The sequence below is a fragment of the Protopterus annectens genome, chromosome 5.part0 (assembly GCF_019279795.1).
Source record: "Protopterus annectens isolate FY-2018-M chromosome 5.part0, PAN1.0, whole genome shotgun sequence".
Taxonomy (NCBI): Eukaryota; Metazoa; Chordata; order Ceratodontiformes; family Protopteridae; genus Protopterus; species Protopterus annectens.
Window position 1 is genome coordinate 1,194,196,233 of NC_056735.1, and position 22,859 is coordinate 1,194,219,091.

General features: G+C 41.7%; 1 protein-coding gene across 1 annotated transcript in view; it reads right to left on the minus strand.

Annotated features, from left to right (window-relative positions):
* The window catches only part of HADH (hydroxyacyl-CoA dehydrogenase), a 625,146-nt gene that overhangs the window by 487,435 nt on the left and 114,852 nt on the right, over positions 1–22,859 (minus strand). The window contains exon 2 of the mRNA XM_044071062.1: positions 12,906–13,034. Within this exon, the coding sequence (XP_043926997.1) occupies positions 12,906–13,034 (129 nt within the window). The remainder of the gene's footprint in view (positions 1–12,905; positions 13,035–22,859) is intronic.

Below are 22,859 nucleotides of genomic sequence, written 5' to 3' on the forward strand. Positions count from 1 at the left end.
CACACACAAGTCTATCTTTTATGAACTCATTCCTTAAGTCACCAAACCTGCATGTTTTAGCTCTATTTCTCAAATCAGTTATATATGCTGCAAACGTTTCACCAGGGTTTTGATCCCTTGTATAAAATAAGTGCCATTCCATTGTAATATTCGTCTGGGGGTTACACATTTCTCTAAGCACTCGGGGGGGGGGGGGGGTCCTCCCTTGACTCAGCCGGTAAACAATATGACTGTTTTCCCCCTCTCCTGCAAAGACAGCAGGTGCATACCAAAATGAACACTTCCTTTCAGTGGCTTCTGTCCCAGCTAAATTAAGCAAAATAAATGCCTTTGTACAGTCATCTTTATCAGAAAATGCAGCCTGTATGAAAATGTTGTATTTTGCTCAAACACTCTCCAGGTCTCTGCAATATTAGTATCAAACACAAGTGGTTCTGGCTTATGAAATCAGTCTGCCATGCCAACAAATTATGCACAAACACACTGAAAATATAGCCCTTGTAATTATGTACAAATAAGCTCTTTCACAGCAGCTTGCAATAACATTCAAATGCACAATAAACTCTTCGAAATACTGTACGCTGTGAAATATGCTCTGAAATGGCTGTATTTTGCGAAATAACTGTACTGTAATACTGCACAAACACTTCATAGACTGATATCTCAGACAGCTTTAATTCATATGAAAAAGGACATTCTGAGCAAAAAATGCGGATTTCATTCGTTTTATGCAATTCAGACTTTAATTCAAACATTTTCTGTAGTCATTCAAATATTTCTTGCAATATGTCACAGTATCAGCCATTTTGGTTTACTTAAATGTTGTTTAGAGCATTCTGTATGCTTTGTTTCATATGTTGCGAATAAGAAATAATTTGAACAAGTTTTAACATTTGGAGAAACTGGATCCCATTCTGGCACCATGTTGCTCGTCCCTCTTAGTATAGATGACGAACAGGCGAGGTAGTTCATTTAGATGTTTTATTACATGAACACACAGTAGGATGAATAGCAGCATCATAAAATATAAACAAACTGATGGCCTTACAGACATACATGTTTACATCTCAACAGCTTACTACAAAATGGCAGTCAGGCTCGCACGTGATCAGTATTTATACAGTTGTACAAGAGACACACATATTGATCTACAAGTAGCTTTTCAGCACTTCTGACAGCACTTGTAAAAGAATGCAAGTGGCTCACTTTATCAAGAGCAAAATGCTATATAGATATTATATATATATATATATATATATATATATATATATATATATATATATATATTGCTTTCAAGTGACATTTTTTTTAATACATGTGAAATCAGTTTCCATTAAGCTCGACTGCACCCAGGAAAGCATCCTAAATTTTACTTCATTTTGGTGGTGGAGAGCTAAAATTTTTAGGTCACCTTAAACTAAAGACAATATCTCTCTTCCTTTATTCTTACCTTAGATAGCCCCCCCAAGCTAAACATACACCGCGTGGCACCCAACTATCGCTGCCGACCTGAGTAGACCCTGTCCTAGTGCGAATGCACAAACAAGCTTAAAGCATCTGATTTTAAAACAAATAGTTTAAAAAGTTACTTAAGGTAAAGAACTATCCTACCTAAAAGTGTTTTCTACTGTCTAGTGTTCTACTGCAGGAATTAGGCAGCAACAACTCTAACAGAAAACGGACTATATATTAAAAAATCATTTTAGCAACCTGCTGTTAAACAAGGTTACCTTTAAGACCCAAGGAAATCCCTGTGGTGTAATCCCCGCTCCGCTTCGCGCCCCTCCCTGCCCCCTATTCCCACCCGCCCCCACTACCTCTACATTTATTAGGTCATTAAGCCCATCCCCCTTACCACCACCCAATCACAACTGTCCCTCACCCTGTACCACTCCCCTCCATTTCTCTGCCTGTCTACACTACTAAGTCTACTCCCTCAGTCTGCCCACCCACTTAACTCTCCCATTGACACTCTCCCCTCCCACCTCCTAGCTCTTTACATACCAATTGTAACAAGGTAGTTCCCCCAGCTAAATCCACTTATTAACCCCCCCCTCGCCATGGATAGAAACTCTTTTAGTACCATCCCCCTCACAACATTACGCCTTATCTTACCCTATCTGTTAACAAGTTACGAAACCCTAGACCCAGCAGGTGCCTACCTCCCCAATGGTCAGACCTCCCTGCACTCCCACAATACCTCCAATCTCATTCCTCCCTCTCACTACCCTGCTATTAACTTGATCTCTAACAGTACCCACCCTACTCTCTGTTACCCGAATACATCCTCAACAAGGGAACATCTTAAACTACTAATTAAACTCCAAAGAATACTTGATTATTTAAAAAAATCCATAACAAAAGATGGTGATATCCACCCCAACCCAGGCCCTACTACTGACCTAGGCCCAAACTCCCTGAACGCTGACAGAAGCCTAGCGGGCTCCCTCCTTATGCTTCACCTTAAGCCTAAGAAGTATCAATAATAAAGTTCACAACTTGCATGCTTTGCTTGCAACCCATTCCCCTGACATCATGTGTCTCTCAGAAACATGGCTCAAACCTAGCACTAAGGATGAGGAAATCATCCCACCTGGGTATAACATCCTCAGGGCCGATAGAATAACTAGAAAGGGTGGGGAAATAGCTGTCATGTTCAAGAACTCCTTGAACATCATAAGGAATCCACTCCAACCTACAAAAGTTCATAACCAGGAACTGATTGCCCTAAAGTTATGCCTAAACAACCAAAAAAGTATTAATCTTATAGTCATCTACTTACCTCCAGGCAACAATGCTGAAAACCTAGAACAAACTCTTAGTTGGCTTACCACCTTCTATCCCCAAGAAACGATAATTTTAGGAGATGTTAATATTGACTGGTCTCTCCACTCCTCCCAACCAAATCCTCTTCCTATTAACTTACATGGATTCTCCCAACTTATTCTTTCCCCCACTAGAGTTGGACATACCCAACAAAAGGAGAGCATCATTGACTGGATTCTTACTAACAAGGATCCTACCAACTATACCGCAGGGACCCTCCCCAACGACCTTAGCGACCACCTTATCACCTTTATTATAAAACACAAATGTCCAACTACAAACCCCCCCTAACCAAACTAGTTAGGAACAGCAAGAATTTTGTCCCAGACCAATTTCTTGCAGACCTCAAGGCATGTAACTGGTCCATCCTAAAAACTCTACCCTTAGATGAAAGTGTGTCATACTTTAATGACACCTTCCTCAAAATACTTGATTCTCATGCTCCTAAGCGACTCATTAGAACTAAGGAACGTATCACACCTTGGCTAACTAAAGATACTAAAACTAAAATTAAACTCAGAGACCAGGCCTGGAACAAATGGAGAACCACAAAAACCCCTCTTGATCGCATCAAGTTTCTGCAGCTTAGAAATTCAACCAAAGCAGTCGTTATGTCTGATAAAAAACAATATTTCTGTCACCTCCAAGACAAACATCAGAACAATCCTAAAAAATTCTGGGCTGGTTTCAATCACCTCCTTCATCCAGGCAAATCTACCACCCCCACCCCTGAAATACTCATGGATAAAGATCCAAGCGAAATAGCTAACTCTTTTAATTCTTTTTTTACTGAGACCATCCAGTCCCTCGCCAGTCAGCTTACTTCTTCCCCCTTGGCTGCAACCTCAACCAATGACCCAACTCAACCTGCCTTCAACTTACAACCCACCTCCACCTTCTACATTCGTACCCTCCTGAAAAAACTTAAACCAACCACCCTAGCGGCTGACCTACTCCCAGCCAAATACTTACAAATAGCATCTGATGCCATAGCCTACCCTGTATCAATCTTGATTAATCGGTCTATTTCCGAAGCCTCTATTCCCTCAATCTGGAAAATCTCTTATATCATACCTCTCCACAAAAGAGGGACCTCTACTGACACATCTAACTATAGACCCATAGCTATACTGTCTCCTCTATCCAAAATTATGGAACGCTGCATTCACAAGCAACTCATTACCCACCTCATACAAAATAATCCCCTGTCCAACACCCAACATGGCTTTCGCCCCCATCATAGCACAACCACTGCTCTCCTCTCCTTTGTTGATTCAGTCAACCTCAACCGGAATAACAAATTAATATCCTCTGCGCTCTTTCTAGACCTATCGAAAGCCTTCGATATGGTCAACCACAAACAGCTGCTCCACACACTGGAAACCTTTAATCTTAGCAAAACTACTATAAGTTGGTTTAATGCCTACCTCTCCGGTAGAAAACAGGCGGTACAATGGCAAAACAGGATTTCAGACCTACTCCCCACTAATATCGGTGTTCCCCAAGGATCTATTCTCGGTCCCCTTCTTTTTTCCCTCTTTATTAATGGTCTACACTCTATCATTCCCAAAGCCACCTGCATTCAATATGGATGACTCCACCCTAATCTGCGCCGACGACTCTCTCACCAAACTCCAAGTTACAACCCAAAACTGTTTTCTATAGTGAAAAATGGTTCTCAGATTTAAAACTCCTACTTAATCCAACCAAAACCAAATTGCTTCTATTCTTCCCCACTCCAGCTACTACGCACGGAATAGAACCTCCCTACACCCACAACCCAACCTTCGATGTGTCCTCTAATAATGGTATCAAAATCTATCCTGTCACCCATACCAAACTACTGGGGGTGACAATAGACCACAAACTTAGATTTGATATGCATGTCAACCAGACCATTAAATCACTCAACAAGAAACTTGGGTCCATGTATAGAATAAAGAAATTCTTAACCCCGCACACCAAACTAACCATCGCCCGTACCCACCTCCTCTCCACACTCCTCTATGCCTCCCCGATATTCTCCTTCCTTCACAAGAAAGAGCTCAACAAACTATCCACTACCTATAACCACATAGCCAGATTCATTACCGGAATGCCCTACCGCACCCATCACTGCCTAAATCTAAGGACACTGGGATGGTTAGAACTGCCCAACATCCTCAAACTCAACCAACTTACTGAGGCATTTAAAATTATTAAGTATCCAGATAAAACCCCCTCACTGAACAATATACTTACCCCCTACTCCAACCTTACGTCCCTTAGGTCATCCAAAAGTATACAAGTGTTGACCATTAAATCTAACAACTCGGGTGGTGAAGCTCTATATGCCAACTCCATTGGCAAAGCCTGGAATGCCCTCCCAAGCAACCTAAGACTTATGACCACTCTGCACCAATTTAAAATTCACCTCAGAGCTCTACTAAAATCCCAATGGCTATGCCCATGCTCTAATCCAGACTAATAGCCCACGTCTCTGGCTCAACCAGGCCTACCCAAGCCTCCACCCAACCCAAAATCTTAAGGGCCCACTATGTAGCCTTGACAATCCATCTTTACTAACTTGTATCTCTTTTGTATTATATACACAATTACTTACTGCTTTATTTTGCATATAAATGCCAGTTTACTAACTTACTCTAGTTTTGTCACTGTATTTGTTTATGTATGTCTGTTCTTTGGAGCTTTTCTCCCCGGGCCTCCACTGAAAATGGATATGTATCCAGTTGGACTAACCCGGTCAACAAATGTAAAATAAAAATAAATAAAATAAAAATAAAATAATTGCATCTTACTTCCCTACAATCACTTTTAACCAGGCATTACCAGTGAAAGTCAACATTCAGCACTGGCAGACGCTTTTCCTCCCTTTTACTTTTTCACTTTCTGCTTTCTCTGAAGTGAGTTACCTCTAAAACATGGTGTAGCATTATGGAGCGCTATACATCATCCTCCTTAGCTACGCATGATCTTTCCTACTTGCATAAATTATCATTTCAAGTTTTGCAACTGTTTACTACATTATCACTTATAGCATGTTGTCAACCACATTTACATTCTTTTGAAGGAGATTTTTATCATAATGCCTAGCAGTTAAATCTCCGTTACATTTATTGCCAGTTTTCATCAGATACATACTACAAATCACTTTAATTAGCAAGCTTGCTGTACCAGGCTAATTTTATCCTGCAGTCACTGTGGTTTTATTTGAAGCATTCAACAATACAGTTGTAAAGTTATAATTTCTAAACTCTTTTAGGTGTATTTCACAAATTACTTTATTTGGAAATATGAATACAAAAATTATGCCTCACCTGCCACTGGATTTCAAGGACATCCCACATTTTGGCTAAAAATTATGTTCTATTCCTCAAAACTGATATTTTTTGACAAAATACAGTACATTACACTCCATATCCAATGACACTCAGTTGCGGACTTTCTTATTTAGGAAATGCATGCTAATTTATTTTCTAGTATTCTGTCAACATTCAGAATTACCAGTACCAGTATTTAAACATGTGTACTATGATCTGGGGCCTTCATCCCTGATTCTGGGTTATGAGGAGGACAACTGTACTACAGAGATACGCATTTACTGTCAAGGCATTGGCCACGATGTCAAATTTTTACCAAGTCATATATAGGGAAAGCTATTTGCCTAGCACAGCTATTTGGCTCCTTGAGGCAGAATTCTCAATAGGGTGCAACAAGAACGTAAGAACATGAAGCAATGTAGGATGCAATGGAACGTTGTCTACCTATATCAGTATATTCTTAGCTCAAGACTCAGGCTTGCACCTCACAGTAGGAAATGGAAGAGGACACCAGTGGGGTAGTTGCTGCTTAGACATGGTAATTTACTATTACAGTGACTTCAAACTTGAACACCTACTTTTACTGTAGTTATACATGCACACAAGCGTACCATCGTTTGCTGTACTCCATGCCGTCTGTGCACTGATTATCCATCTCTAACTTCCTGGTGCTTTCTCTTTTAAAATGGTGTTCCTATGCTTTGAGCAACTGCATATGTGTGCATTCCCTTTCACTCCTTTGTTGCTAATCCCTTGGGTGTTAAGAGTTTGACAGACAGATGCACCCAAGCGGAACAGATAGCACTAGACAACTTGGTTTCCTGCTTTTCTGTCCATAACGTAATGACAGGAATGGTGATGGTAAACACCAAAGGGTCTCCCTTGTTGAAAGTGAAGGTAACTTTGCATCAGACTCCTAATAACACTACTGACTGCCCAATCACAACCAGATGGTTTCTGGTCAAACTTGTCTTGCATATCTCAACTATGATCCTAGATTACTTCAACAGAAATCTAAAAAAACAAAAAAGAATGAACTACAGCTGGAATCACAAATGTATAACATAAATCTAATTTCAAAATAATTTAGTTTCTTCAGCTATATATAACAAGTGAAAAATGCACAGAAACGGAAGTGGAAACAGACAGACAATGATAGAAGACTAAGAAAGGCATGGTGATAAAAATATTAATTAAATTTACTATAAACTCCTGAAAAAACCTTGATAATTAAATTTTCACTACCAGGGATTACACATATAAAAGCACAATCATATACAAAATACCACTTCAGTCAGAAGACTGTACTATAGTTTCATAGGAGATTACTGGGATAATGACTTAAGGGCCCTTACAATCCAAGCCAATATAACTCAATTTTACCCAATATATGGCCCCCTAGGGACAAGAGGATGGCATGGATTTGTGCCTCTGCATTGAGCATCTCTGCAGATTGCCCCTGTCCATAACAGACACGGACACTGCTCCAGGTGTGAATTTGAGATTCCCATTCACTGATCCAAGTTGTGTTTGAAAAGGGCCAGGGAAGGGCTCTGCTTAATGTGAATAGAAAGCCTGTGCCAAAGAAGGGGCAATCTCAGACACACACATCTGTCTCTTCAGCATATTTTGTTTGAGTCGCTAAGTTTCGATCCCTATATCGGGTGTCCCTCTTGCGGTCTGACTTGCGATTGTGTACCAGCTCCATCACAGATGGATTTGTGAGTGCCTTGTAGGTCGGGAATAGGTAACCCCACGATAGTCGACAAAGACCGAGTAAAGGGGTATGGCTTTTAGTCTACCTGCAACGTTCATGTTGCCTGCACCCTGTATTTTCTTCATTAGGAACCTCCGGGATTGCTCCAGCTGCTTTAAGTGCCTAGTCAAGTACATGCCAAATGGTGCATTGTGGTCTAATGAGGGTTGAATACAGTGGGACTACAATTTCTTTGGATCTGGATGCCATACCTTTACTTATAAGTTGCGCCACATGAAAGGATTTCCTCACCAATGTGGACACATAGCTGTTAAAATTCAGGCTGTGTATCTAGATTTCTCACCTCTGAGTCTACTCTAAGGGGTGTGCTATTGATGTTGTAATTTGCATGGGGTATTTGACTTACCAAAGGGTATAACGATGCATTTTTTTTATTTCCGTTTTAGGCCATGGGTCTGCCACCAATCATTTGTCTATCTGGACCCTCTTGAAGGATATCTACATAACTAGGGGATTCAATAACTGACCTGAGCTTGCAGTCATCAGCAAATTTTGTCAATCAAAGGCCTTCCACATTAGCCTCGACTTCACAGAAGTATATTCTGAACAGGAGTGGTCCAGCACTGAGCCCTGTGGCACACCAGTAGTAACTGGCCTCTTGCTGGATATGGATTCACTAACTTTAACCACATGTATCCTGTCCGTGAGCCAAATGGCTATCCATCTGGTGATGCAGGGATCTATGCCCAGTTTTAAGAATTTATTTATAATACCCGAGTCGGGAATTGTGTCAAATGCCTTGGTCATAGGCAGTATATGTACCATTTTACCCTCATCAATAGCCTTAGTTACTTTCTCACAGAAAAACACCAGATTCAGTAGGCATGAATTGCACTTGATAAAGCCAAATTGGGTCAGGTCCAGTGTTTGGAGGTCTTCTATGTCATTTATCATGTCCATTCCTTCCATGGCCTTACATAAAAAGACTAGTCAAACTTGTGGGTCTGCAATTTCACCGGGTCAGTAGATGGTCCCCCCTTATGTACAGGGATAACAGTTGCGGTCCTCCCCTCTGTGAGGACAAAGCCATTCCACATGTTTTGGTTAAATAGGGATCCCAATGGGCCTGATAAGTCCTGATTTAAGCTGTTTAAGAGGTAACATAGCACACCGTCAGGCCCCACTGAAGCCATGTTTTCAGCTTTTTCAAGTGCACTGGCAACCTGTTCTATGGTAACAGCTGGCAGGGGGGTGGGGTGGAGGGCATTTCTTGAGGGAGAGCTAGGGAGTGATGGGGAGGTGAAATCTGAGCTAAATTTGTCAGCCGACAGATTTGCTACATCTTCCGGATGAGCATAGGTGATTCCATCTACAGCTAATTCCACACATTATGGGGTTTTGCCCTTAAGACTGCAGACATAAATAAAAAGAAATATATTAACTAGCACCATGACATCAAGCCTTCAAGGGTACATAATTTAAAAGAGGAAGCAATGTATACTCTTGCAGTATACTGGCAACCAATGAAAATCTGTTCCCAATTAATGATTTCATTTCATAATAAATATGAATTCATAAGTCTCAATTAAAATACCTAAACTATAATTCATTAAATCCATTTGAATGAAATTCATTCAACAATATCACATCAAAATGCATACTACAATGAATTGCAGAGATCAAATGGAAGATCTTAGGGATGAATGTCTTCAAGCCACTTATTTTCTCACAGGCCTGAAATGGGACAAATGTTGAGGCCAGACAGTGTAGCATCAGCCTGAAAGTCTCTCATTTTTTTTCAATCTAGAATGACAGACCTTGCTGATTTTGAGAAACATCCAGGTTGACTTTTTCCTAAGAGTTTCTGCACCTATTTCCTTGCTTAGATTTTCTGGCAACAGGAAGGATAGCAAAAAGGAATAAACAGTCAACAGTTGTCACATGCATCTTCTGTTACCAATGACTCGTGTGGAAATGTTCCCACAATACCTTAGAGTGATTTGCCATCTCCCTCCAACCACTTCCATCTTGTGGACGAGAGAATCAAAACTACTGCTGATTAATGTGAGCTGCACCCATACACTCTGACAACAGTCAAGGATCTCAGCCACATGGGCAAGTGTTATTACTGAAAACCAGCTAGACACGGCTCCTGGGAGTCCAGGCTTCAGTGAAGTCAAGGTCTCCTGCTGACTCTGCATCCTGCTGCAGCCATTGACGGCATGGTCCATTTCCTTCACAGTCCAAGGATTAGCTAAGCTAATGTTTAGACAAAACATGGGTCCCCTAAAAGGGCAAGCCATAAAGTATGTCTTTAACAAAGGGAGTACAGGCAGATCTTGTCACAACTTGCTGGGCTGCATGCCACCCATACCATTAGGTTAACAGTAATATCTATGGATGCTTGGGCCTTAAGGTTCTCCTTTAGGGAGCTATCAAGCATCTCTTCCCCAAAATGCCAGTTTTTTTTCCAAATGGTCGCTCCAGAATTACAGCACACATATCATGATCACTGTATTTCTTTCACGGGAAGAAGACATGAACATGTGCGTTCCAAATTTGTCTAGTGTCCTGGATGTTTTGAAAAGGGGATGACCAGCTGGACCCCAAGGACTGGGGTGTTTCTTCAGGGTCACTTCACAGGTAGGCACAATAGGCTTAGTATTTTCCACCTGTAACAAACTACCTACAGGGACAAAGCACAATGTCAACTTTGTCAAAACACTGGCAAAAGTGTCTGAGTGACCCAAAGCACAAGCTCACAGTTACTAGGCATGCAGTCTAGGAGATCGAGGAGCACTGCCCAAATTTCTAATTAACCTCAATGCATTGTCTAGTTAAGTGACTTGCTCAAAACAATACAGCAGACAAATGAAAAAAATATTCAAATCCTGTACCCTTGGTACAGGCAGCAGCTTAAGTCAGAACTTTAGTCCTCTGCTAACCAGCATATTAGATAATGATACAGAAGATGTTCACAAGAATGAAGTCATCAGGAAAAATGCCCTACCACTCAGGTCTACTGTAGCATTCACAATGCTGAAGAACTAACCTCCACTGGCCACCCTTCCCTTTCCTAAATTAGCATCAAATTCTTCCAAATCTGGGGTCATCTAGAGACAAAGACATCCTCTTCAGCCCAACCTTCCAATGTGACATCTATGTTGGGGTTATGTGCCTGATTTTTGTCAGGGTCTTCCTTGGGATTTTGGCTTCTGGAGGCCTTGAGAAAGATGCAAAAAGGTCTCCAGTGCTGAGAGAGCCCCTTTAACTTGTAGGAAGGGAAAGGGAGACGTACAAATCTGTGTGAAGCAAAATGCGGGGGAGAAGGCAGCGCTAGCAAACACCATGTGGACACCACAGACTAAACATCAAATACCATAACCTGTGTTAAGGGCGAGAAAGATGAGGCTACCTCACATAGTGAAGAAGATAAAAGCTGCCTAGTAATCTTGCAGTATAGTAATAGATACCTGCAGCCAAGATCCCTGGGAGGAAGGTACCCACTCCACTGACACCAACAGTACATACACCTTTTGTAGCAACACCTGAAACACTGACACCCTGTAAACTGAACTCCTGTAGGACTGGCAACAGGAAGACTCTTGTGAGACTAGCATATTGTCAGCAGGTATCAAAGCGGACAATGCCTACTACCTAATGTCAGTACGCGGTCACAGTCTTAATCTACAGTTGCAATTATAAAAGCTTTGCCTATGAATGATCAGTACACCATTCAAAATGCAACTGTTCTATCACACGACTGAGAACTCAAGTCACATACAATCTATTTCACGCTCTAAACTAAGCGCTTGCCCCCCATCCCCCTCACACCCCCTTACCTATATGCAGTAGCTTCTTCCACAAAATTAAAGGAAGAGAAACTCCAATACTATGCACATTAGTCTTGCACAAACTAATCCCAAAACACCTACAGCTCAACAATATGTCCTATGATTAAATGAAGGTCCATCATTTGTGTTCAGGCAGGCAGAACCCCATCGCTATCAGAGATACTTGTTATAACAGTATATGGCAAGTGCCTATCTAATCCAAATAACTGGATGGACACTCAAGCCTCTGAGGACACCTTTATACTCCCAAGGGATTTTTCAAGTACAGATAAGCAATTTCTAAATATGATTGTCTGTATACATGCAACATGCTATGTAAAGTGATACATTCCAGCTGTGGGTTTCAGGCTTGCCTTGCACTTGTGAAAATGGTGCAGCTTCCCATTACCTAGATGCATGCCAGATGTCACCACATTGCCACACCATTCAGAATCGGACCTTAACACTCAGTACAGTGGTCAACGGAATGCATTAACAATGCTATTCATGAAGAAATGTTTATATGCACATAGACATGACCTCGTGCTTGTGTGCATATGTTCTGTGATACATGCTGAGCAGTAACACATCTCAGATGTAGCCCGGATGTGTTTTTTTTGCTTGCATATTAGCTTTTCTATTTAAATTTCTCTGTGTACACTCATTTCTAAAAAAAAAAAAAAATAGCAGCTGTTCAAAGACTCTCAACATGGTGACAATGTTATTTGAAGCATGGGATTCACAATGTCAATAATACATGTAGACTACTTAAGACAGGACAGGTCATAAGGCTAAACCAAAGGCAAATGTTTAGGGTCCCTTTAACAGACTGGGATTCAAAACACAGAAGATACATATATGGACATGAACACGATTCTTAAAGAGTCATTAACATCCAACAGCAGTCCAGCTGCTTAAAATAATTCTGGTGAGCTGTCAAACAATTTGACAACACAGGGAAGCAGGTAAGGAGAGATGGAAAGATGCTTTTTACTTGGGAAATAAAAAGGATGCACTGCAAAAGGAGAAATGGTCCAAATAGTTTTTAGGTAAGTTTAGGGGAAACATCAAACTAAGAAAGAAATGTTTACAATGAAATACTGTGTTCTCAAACTTTGTAAATCTTTTACATTCTATGAAACAGCTGGTCTGAAGAATGGTGATCATTACCACTATATCATCACACAGGTTTAATAATCAAAATGTCACCTCAGGTTTGTCAGCAAATTTCTTCTTAGCAACTCGTTTAAGACTGTCCTCAATCCCCTTCACAGATTTCGCCAATATATCTTCTGTCTGGTCTACTAAAACCACAGAATGACCCGTTGCTGCAGCAGTCTACAACACAGAAAGCAGAAATCAAATCAGTTGCATAAAATAAAACAGACTTGCATCTTAACACAAAGTGCACAAATGATACTGCATTTCAGACGGTCCTATTCAAAAATGTATTTATATACTCTCTTCTTTAACACTACAGTATAAAACGTTGATAACTTTGATAACATAGACTCATTCCAAATATCTTACTGTGTCCCACCAAGCTTATGACATTGCTCATATTCCATTATTCAAGGTCAGTAGTGCAATACACCAATAAAGAATGAGCAATGCAGGTAGAACTACAAGATGTAAAATGCAGATATATATGCTGCACTAAATGTGGCATTTCTAAACATAGAAACCAGCAAACTACTAGGTGTTTTCTAAAGCAGCTGAAAGACCAACAGATGATATGAACAACATAAGAAACTTTACTGCAATGTACTCATTTTCTGGGTACCAGTAAAGGACATTGTCCAAGCTAAACACTAAATCTGCATGCTGAATGTGTACCACAAATCATAAGTGGGTAGAAGAGAAAAGCAACCAAGTAGAAAAAAATTCTGCTGAAGTGGATGCATCTTTCAGCCTATGTCAAAAAACAAGCCTGTAAACACAGATCTGCATCCACATGCTTGTGGCATAACTCAAAACTGTAGCTGAGCACTATGGTTCACTGAAAAAAAAAGGCATCCATCTACTTAAACACAAATCGTGAGACTGACCAATCTATTTGGGCATACTTAAAACCACTGCTGCATTTGACATTTGTCAGGGATGCAAACAGGTTGAAGCAAGGCCTTCCGCAATGTCAGACAGCCACTGAATGACTAAAGGAACACCTGAAAGCATCAGTAAGCGCTGGGGGAACACGTCCTCTAGCATATGGTCTGATTGGGCCTTGTTGGTGCACTACCTTCTCCCAATCTCATAGCACGGAGTGTAAAAATGTGTTCCCCCTGCTTGCTAAAGTAGCAGACCACCACCACCACCTTGTCAGACTGGTTGTCAATTACATGCTGTGGAAGGCAGTCCTGTACAGCCTGCAATGATAGGACTGTCGTCCTCTCCAGGAAGCGGGTTTGCAGACAGAAGCCTCTTGTCGGGACCAGGTCCCTTACAGAGTATGTCTTAAACAATGTCTCCCCACAATCCACAACAGATGCATCTGTGGTGTCAGTTACAATGGGCAAATGAAACGCACGGGGGCAGTTAGTGCATATGATTAATGCTTTCAGCTGTTAAACCACTTCCTGCAGTTCATGGTTTTGTTCACAGTCAGTCAGACGGAGGCTGACAGAAATCAATCACTAAACCAGGCAATGGTGTATGGAAACTGGGTTAGGCTCCTCAATGGCCTTGTGGATTGCATGGCTTGCAGCTAGCTAAAGGCCTAATACAGCCCTTCAAAATAATGGCCTGTTGAATCCACTGCTGAAGATGCAGCAGACAAATCTTAGATAACCCAGTTAAAAGGGATATAGAATCTGACTTCAGCTGATGATCATGGTCCAGTGGAATCAGAAGTACACTCATTCTGTTTTTTGCAAAACACACCAAGAAAGCTGTTGAAGCAATTATACTTGGCTCTTAGAGGCATACAGCACATCTGTTTTGGAAGTACACATGAAAGCACAAGCAGTGCCCTGAACGTTGGCAATTCTGTCAGGCAGAAAGACTACTCAGCTCCTGGGAGTCCAGGTAGCTCTTCATCAAGTTATATGCTAGTGTTGACCAAGATCTACATGAACCTGAACAGCTGCAGTAAGCTGTTCATTGCACTAATCAAGGACTCCCAAGAGCCAGCCATCCAGGCAAGGGAAGACTAGTGTCTCCTTCAGCCTGAGGCAAGATGTTACACCTAGCCTGAGGCAAGATGTTACACCTACCATGCATCTGATCAACACCCCAAGAACTGCACAAGTCCAAATCTGAGGGATCAAAACAGAGTCATAAGTTCTGACCTTGAAGTGCAGAAATCTCCTTGAATCCTTGGGTATCTTTAACGTGCAAATAAGCATCTTGGACAATCTAAATATTATATCCTTCTCCCCACTGTAAGCAAGGTGGGTTCAACAGCAACAGGACATCTGGAAGTTTGTTTTCTTCATATAGGCTGCCTAGGTCTAATATTGGCCTCTGGTGCTTAGTCTTAGTTTCTAAGCACGAGAAAATGAATTGTGAATAAACCTCGGACCTTCACCGATGTGGCGAGACCTCTAAGATATCTCTGACAAGACTCTATACACCCTGTTCATCCACATGTTTTTGACAGGGTGCAATAATTGGCTGGGGTTAAAAAAAGTAAATGTCGAAGCTTCTGGATATTATCTCCCTCATCCATTTGTTCATGTAAAAGGTGCAGGGAGCTTCAAACCATGACTGTTTTCAGACAGGGACAATTGGGCAAATCCTCAGAAGTCACTGGTTGCCTTTTGGGAGAATTACTGCATAATCTCTTGATTTACCAGACCAACTCTGCCTCTCGTGCAGTGCCCATTATGGAAAACTCTGCGACATAAATGGTTTCTGTCAAAACACTTCTCAAAGGGCAGCAATAATGAGCAAGAACTGTAGATACTTTTGGTTGTGTGAAAATGTTTTTTGAGGAGAGAACAATAATTTCAAAAAGCTGCAACCACTTTCTCCCTCCCTCGTTTCTATGGGAGCTTTTCCCTCCCTCATTTCTATGGGAGCTTTTCCTTCACCTGAAGCACAAACAGGAATGAGCCATAATAAGGGGCACTAGCAAAAAAATTCCTGAAGTTATTCTCAAAATTAAATATCCAAACCAGATATGGCAACTAGATCGGGTATTGCTAACTACATTATGCAGCAGTCTCATAGAGAAGTTGTTTGCACTAAAGTAGCCTGCTGGGAAACTTGGTTCTATTGTAAATTCCCATGAGACAACTTGCTAATCATGTGCAAGATTGCAGCTATGCCATGTTCAACCCTAGTCTTGTGCATCTAGTAATTCAGAGCCTTGCCAGAAGAGGTACCAATTACTCCAACAGAAATCTGAGCTAAAAGGTTCATCCACACTTGACACAGATATTGGACACCCAAAACAATCATAAACAGATGGTGAAGAAATCTTATTTCTCCCCATTAGTTTAGGGCAAGAAGGGGGTGCTGCTACAGATAAAGAAAGTTTGAGACACACAGATGAGGATACAGATGAACAACATAAGACCTTGAGAGATAAAGACTGTTATAAACTTCAAAGTTGCCTGCAACTTTTAAGTAACTTTACCGACCTGTTTAAATCAAGTACTTAAAAATTGGTGTAGGTATCAATTAGACCGTAAAGGAATCAAATACACTGGTCTGCAGGAGGAATTTTTCTCCCAAAGGCACACATATAGAACAAACTCAGAAGGGAGAGAGCTGGCCTAGGCCAAAAAGGAGAGGTAGACTTTGACAAGAGAAATTAGGAAGAAGGTTCACAAACCCGAGAAGGAAAAGTGAAATGTTAAGGAATGCACAGAAAACATGTTTTTATTCAGTTTTTATGACAAAAATCAAAATATGAAAATGTAGCTCGAGGTCAGTTTTTACTTTACCTGAAGCATGGCAAAGATGATTTAGAGAAACTTGGCCTTCAGTGCATTGTGAGAATATGGGAAGGTACTCTACAACTTGGGAAAGCTTTATCTGCCAAGCAATCCTAAAGCATGCATCAGTCCTACTGTTAAGCAGAAGAATGGCTTTAGAATAATCAGAGACACTGTACCACTGTGCTGAAAAAAATGAATAAAAATTGTTTGGGAACACGATAAGACCCAACAGAGTAGTAAGGTGAAATAAGAAAAATGATTTGCTAATGTAATTAGGTGTCCCATAAAAAACAGCAGGCATGACCAGAAACATTTGAAGCCACAAGTACACGTGGTCTCCTGATTGCCCTTTAGATTCACTATCCACAACTACAGGTCGGAAGGCAGTCTAACAGACAATCAAAAACATTAGGCAGTTGAACCGGCAAGTCTCGAAATTAAAAAGTGTGTACCACTAGGGCGTGGGGACAAATGTTCACTTTATTTTAAAACACATTTTAAAGTTGTGAAATATGAAGACTAATAAACCAAGATTTTTCACAGGAATGGTAGTGAATTAACAGAACAGCCTTCCAGGGAAGGAAGTCAAGTTCTAAAAATGAGGGGTGGACTTCAGGAACACCAGGGACTGATACATGATAATTCAAATGGGAAGTTTAAAGAAGGCAGTTTGCTGTAGAATATGCCGAAACATCCAAGTCAGACTGCAATACCTGCGTGATGTAGCCTATTGCTGTCACCATAAAGCTTTATTTGTACAAGGTGTGATGTGGCTATCCCACCACAGCCTACCAATAAATGTGATAAACCACCACTGCCAACCAGTAATCAAGGAGCCTCAACAGTGGGGGGACAGTCACTGGGAGGACAACAAATACACGCACAGTATTGCCAGATGCAGCTCTCTGAATCAAGTGCAATTTTCCTTAAGAGCACACAGGGACCACAGTCAGTCCAAGGCTGGTTTCTCCCTCCAGATCCCAAATAAGACTCCCCACTGGCACAGCTATAGAGTTGGATCAATGAGGTTTTGTGCAGGGGAGGCAGACATTTGACAACAGCAACAGAACAGTGACGATCCAGAGGGAAGCAGAACGTAAGAAAATAGCACTGTTTTCGGTAGGTCTTGACACAGAGAAAGCATTTGACAGAGTAAACAGGGACTCTGAGCACAGCAGTGGAAGCATTTGTATTCCCTGGTAAAATTATAAGGCTGATTAGGAGGATATACGATGGATCGGAAGCAAAAATTAAAGTCGGTGGAGTCAACTCTGATCTCTGCTTAAGAGGAGGAACCAGGCAGGGGTGTCCTCTCTCCCCTTTGTTATTTGCATTATATTTACAACCATTGGCAAAGAAAATAAGGGTCTCAGAAATTCAAAGATATAATTGGTATGGTAGACAAAAAAAAGCTGGGTCTGTTTGTAGATGACATTTTATACCTGACAAAACCGGAGACATTACAGTGCTGTGGAATATACTGAGACAGTTTCAAACCTTTTCAGGATACAAAATTAATGAAGCAACAACAAAAGCAATAGCAGTAAATTATGTACCTACATACAAACTGGTTCAGTAACAGAAAGAAGGTATGCCTTACCATAACGTTCCATCTGTGTTGTCGATCTTCATCTATTCTTGACTTGTGGGTTACGGTTCCAATCCTCGGAACCAATGAGGCCGATATACAGCTTGATCAGCCAAAAAACTCTCTTGAGCTGCAAGTCTACCCACAATGCCCCTCTCCACATTACCTCAGATCGAGTTTGCAATCAGATAAGAGACTCTTGTATAAGCTAGAAACCTTGTCCAAGCCATCCAAAACAACAACCCAGGACAGGATGTCACTCCACCAGAAGTGTAAAGAAGGGGGCAGGCAGTAGGGACGCAGGAATAGATGAAGATAGATAACAGATGGAATGTTATGGTAAGACATAACTTCCTTTTCTGATGTTGTCACTCTTCATCTATTCTTGACTTGTGGGACAGAGTCCCCAGCTACCTTAGACCCTGTGGAACAATACTCCTGAGAACCATAGAACCACAGAGGCTCGCCCCCTGGAAACCATGTCCAATTTGTAATGAGTAATAAAGGTATGCGGTCTGGCCCAAGTTGCAGCTGCGCAAATTTCTGACATGGAAGCTTTGGAATGAAAAACAGCTGAAGTCGCCATAGATCTGGTAGAATGTGCCTTCACTGGCACAGGGAGTCTTAGCTTTTGTTTCGTGTAAATGAAAGATATGCAATCCCTCACCATCTGGACAGAGTAACTTTAGACACAGGTTTGCCCAAAGTTGCACTTGCAAAGGATACAAATAACTGTTCTTATTGTCTAAATTGCTTAGTTCTATCCAGAGAGAAATGTAATTGCCTATGCACATCCAGAAGGTGCAGGCAATACTCACCCTTATTAGAAAAATTGGGGAAAAGTACAGGCAAGTCTATGGACTGATTGATATTGGTCTCTGAAATCACTTTAGGAAGAAAGGTCAGGTTTGTTCAGAGTGAAACTCTGACTTTATGCTCTAAAGCACCTTACTTGGTTTTCCATAGAGCCTGTAATTTGGAGACTCGCCTCGCCGAAGTGATGGCTATGAGAAGTAATGTCTTCCAAGAAAGGAATTTTAAGGCACAGGTAGCTGCAGGTTTAAAAGAAGGTGAAGTAAGTGATTGTAATACAACAGCCAACTCCTATGGCAGAAGCAGCTCTTTGAAAGGAGGCTTCAAATGGATGGTGCCTTTAAGAAAACCTTACAAAACCTGTGAGAGATCAAAGGCTGGTCCCAGATATCATCATGGAAATTTGAAATAGCTGCTAGAATAACCTTGATTGCAGAAGCAGAAGCTCTTTTACCAAAGATAGCTTTGAGAAACTCCAGAACAACTTCTACTGGTGCCGGAAAGGGGTCCAGACCATGATCAGAAGCCCACATAGAGAATCTCTTCCATTTACTAAAATAGAAACTCCTTGTGTATGGTTTATGGGATGCCAAAAAAATATGTTGTACAAGAGAAGGAATATCAGTATGCCTGGTGACTAACAGGAAGTACAGTTTTGTACCTACCATAAATGTAGATGTTCGAGTGTTCACCCTGCTGCAGTCATCACACTTGGGTTATCCTGTCGTCAGGCAGTCCTGCAGTTGGCCGGATTTCCAAAGTCTTGGTCCGACATCGGTTGCTGTTGCCTCATCCCTGATGTCAGTGCGCCAGGGGTACATATATTGCAACCGACGCCTTTTTCTTCAGTTTTTCTTGCCCCAGATGTCAGGTGCCCCCAAAGAGGTGATCCAAATTAGTACCAAAAGGTGAGAACACTGTACAAATACAAAAACCCTTCAGCTATAAGCAAATACATCAGTAAGGCATAGCAACGATTTAGCCAGTAGATGAGAGGGGTTGGAGGGAGGGTACCCTGGACTGCAGCAGGGTGAACACTCAAAACATCTACATTTATGGTAGGTACAAAACTGTACTATGTTCATCGTGTTACCCTGCTGCAGTCATCACACTTTGGTTAAGTCCCAAAGCTAAGGTAGGGTGGAGGCATTATAAAGGGTTAGAGGAGGCAATGAGGTCCTGCAGGACTGCAGTGGCGAAGCCCGCCCTGGACATAGAATAAAGAGGTATGTGATAGTGTTTGGTGAAGGTGTGTACAGAACTCCAAGTTGCAGCTTCTAAAATTTTCTTGGTAGGAACCCCCCTGAGAAAGGCTGTAGAGGTAGCTGTAGCCCTGGTAGAATGGGATCTAATGGTAGGAGGAACTGTTTTCCCATGATGGGTATGGCAGAATCGTATGCAATGGTCTATCCATTTTGAAATGGTTTGCTTGGATATGGGCCTCCCTTGAGAAGCTGTAGCATAGGAAACAAAGAGCTGGTCAGTTTTTCTGAAAGCCTTAGTTTTATCCAAGTAATATCGAAGCTGCCTGTAAATGTCTAAGGAATGCAAGAGTCTCTCACCTTTGTTCTGTGGATTGGGGAAGAAAGTGGGTAGATGGATGGTTTGATTTAAAGCTACACTGGAAACCACCTTTGGCATGAAGGAAGGATTAGTTCGTAGAGAAACTCTGTCTTGATGAAAAATGAGGAAAGGTTCCACTGCCATAAGAGCCTGTAATTCTGAAATTCTCCTAGCAGAAGTTATTGCCAGTAGTAGGGCAGTCTTCCATGATAGGAACTGAAGGTCTGCAGAAAAAGCTGGTTCAATGGGAGGTAGTGTTAGTTTTTCCAGAACAAAGTTGAGGTCCCATGTTGGTGTAGGAGCTCTTCTAGGTGGTCTAATGTTTTTTGCCCCTCTGAGGAACTGCCTTAGGAGTGGGTTTGAAAATAAAGGTGGATTTGTGTCGTAGTGAGCTGAAATAGCTGAAGCATGGATTTTAATTGAAGAGAAGGAAAGTCCTTTATGTAACACCTCAGCTAAATACTGCAGAATGTGAGGCATATGAGGCCGAGTTGTGTCTTGGCCCTTAGCTTGGTTCCAAGCAAAAAACCTTTTCCATTTGTCCGAGTAAGCCTTCCTGGTGCTTGGTCACCTGGCTTCTAGCATAACACCCAGCACTGCTTGTGAAAGAGGAGCTGGTTGGCTGCTTAATTTATTAGCCATGCAGCCAGGGTTTAAGGTTTTGATCTGGCTGTGTAGAATCTGCTTGTCCTGCTGCGTGAGCAAATGAGGTATTTGAGGCAATATCCATGGTGGACTGTGAGCCACATTCTTCAATAGCGGGTACCAGTGCTGGCGTGGCCAGTCTGGGGCTATGACAATCATTCGAGGGTTTCTCCTTTTTGGCCTTCAGAAGAACCTTTGTTAGAAGAGGTAATGGAGGAAAGGCATATGCTGTCAGGTTTTTCCAACTGAAGGAGAGAGCATCCACTTTCCAAGCTTGATGGTGGAATGTCCCTGTACAAAATTTTTTCAGCTGGTAGTTTTGAGGACTGGCAAACAGGTCTATATTTGGTAGGCCCCATCTTTGACTTATCATTGCAAATATTTGTGGGTCTAGCTTCCACTCGTGGGGATCCTTGATATTTCTGCTTAGGTCATCTGCCAATGTGTTTTTCTATCCTGGCAGGAAGTGAGCTTGTAACTGGACTTGGAAGGCGAGAGCTGTGTTCCATAAGATTATTGCCTGCCTGCAAAGAGGGTAGGAATGTGTGCCCCCTTGTTTATGTACCACATCACTGTGGTGTTGTCCGTCTTTATTGCCAGTTGTCCAGGTTGTAGTAGATCCATGAAGGCTGTCAGAGCTTTCTGTACAGCTAGCGTCATTTTTTGGTTTATGTGCAGTTTTCTTTGTTCTGCAGTCCATAGGACTTGAATGCATTGCCCTGCCATGTGTGCCCCCCAGGCATAGTCTGAAGCATCTGTTGTGATAGTTTGGCTGGGTGGAAGCAAGGTGAAAGGCTGACCCTTGTTGAGGTGACATGCCTGTGCCCACCATAGAAATTCCTGTTGAAGGCAGGGAATGAGAGATATCATGGTGTCCAAGCTGTGGCTGTGATGAGACCAAACGCTTTTCTGGTACCATTGTAGTTTCCTCATATGCATTTTTGCAAATGGTATTATCAGAATGCAAGATGCCATGAAGCCCAAAGCCTGCAGAATTTTTCTTGCAGTTAATTGGGTCTTTGTTGCCATTGTCTTGAAATATTGAGTCAGTTGTAATTGCTTGTTTGGTGTGAGATAAGCCTTCTGGGCCGTTGTGTCTAAGCTGGCACCCAGGAATGTCATTTTTTGAGAGGGTACTAGTTTTGACTTCTTTTCGTTTACTGTGTACCCCAGACAATTTAGTAGATGCTTCACAAAAGCCAGATGTTGTAAAAGAATGTCTTTTCTTTCTGCTTGGATGAGGCAGTCGTCCAGGTATGGATATATCTGAAATCCTCTTTGCCTGCAATATGCAATTACTGGTGCCAGGCATTTTGTGAATACTCTGGGCGCAGTAGATAAGCCAAAGGGCAGTGCAGAGAATTGATAATGAGTCGAATCTGCAATGAAACGGAGGTATCTTCTGCAACTTTGTCGGATAGGGACATGCAGGTATGCCTCCTTGAGGTCCAACGTTACCAGCCATGCTTCCTTGCCCAACATGGGAAGTAGCTGCTGTAGTGTTAGCATCTTGAATTTGGGAACTTGTAAATAAGTGTTGAGAATTGAAAGGTCCAGAATTGGTCTCCAAGCATTTTCTTTTCTGGGTACTAGGAAGAGTCTTGAGTAAAATCCTTGGCCTTGCTCTTGAGTTGGCACCCTTTGAATGGCTCTCATGGCCATGAGAGCTGT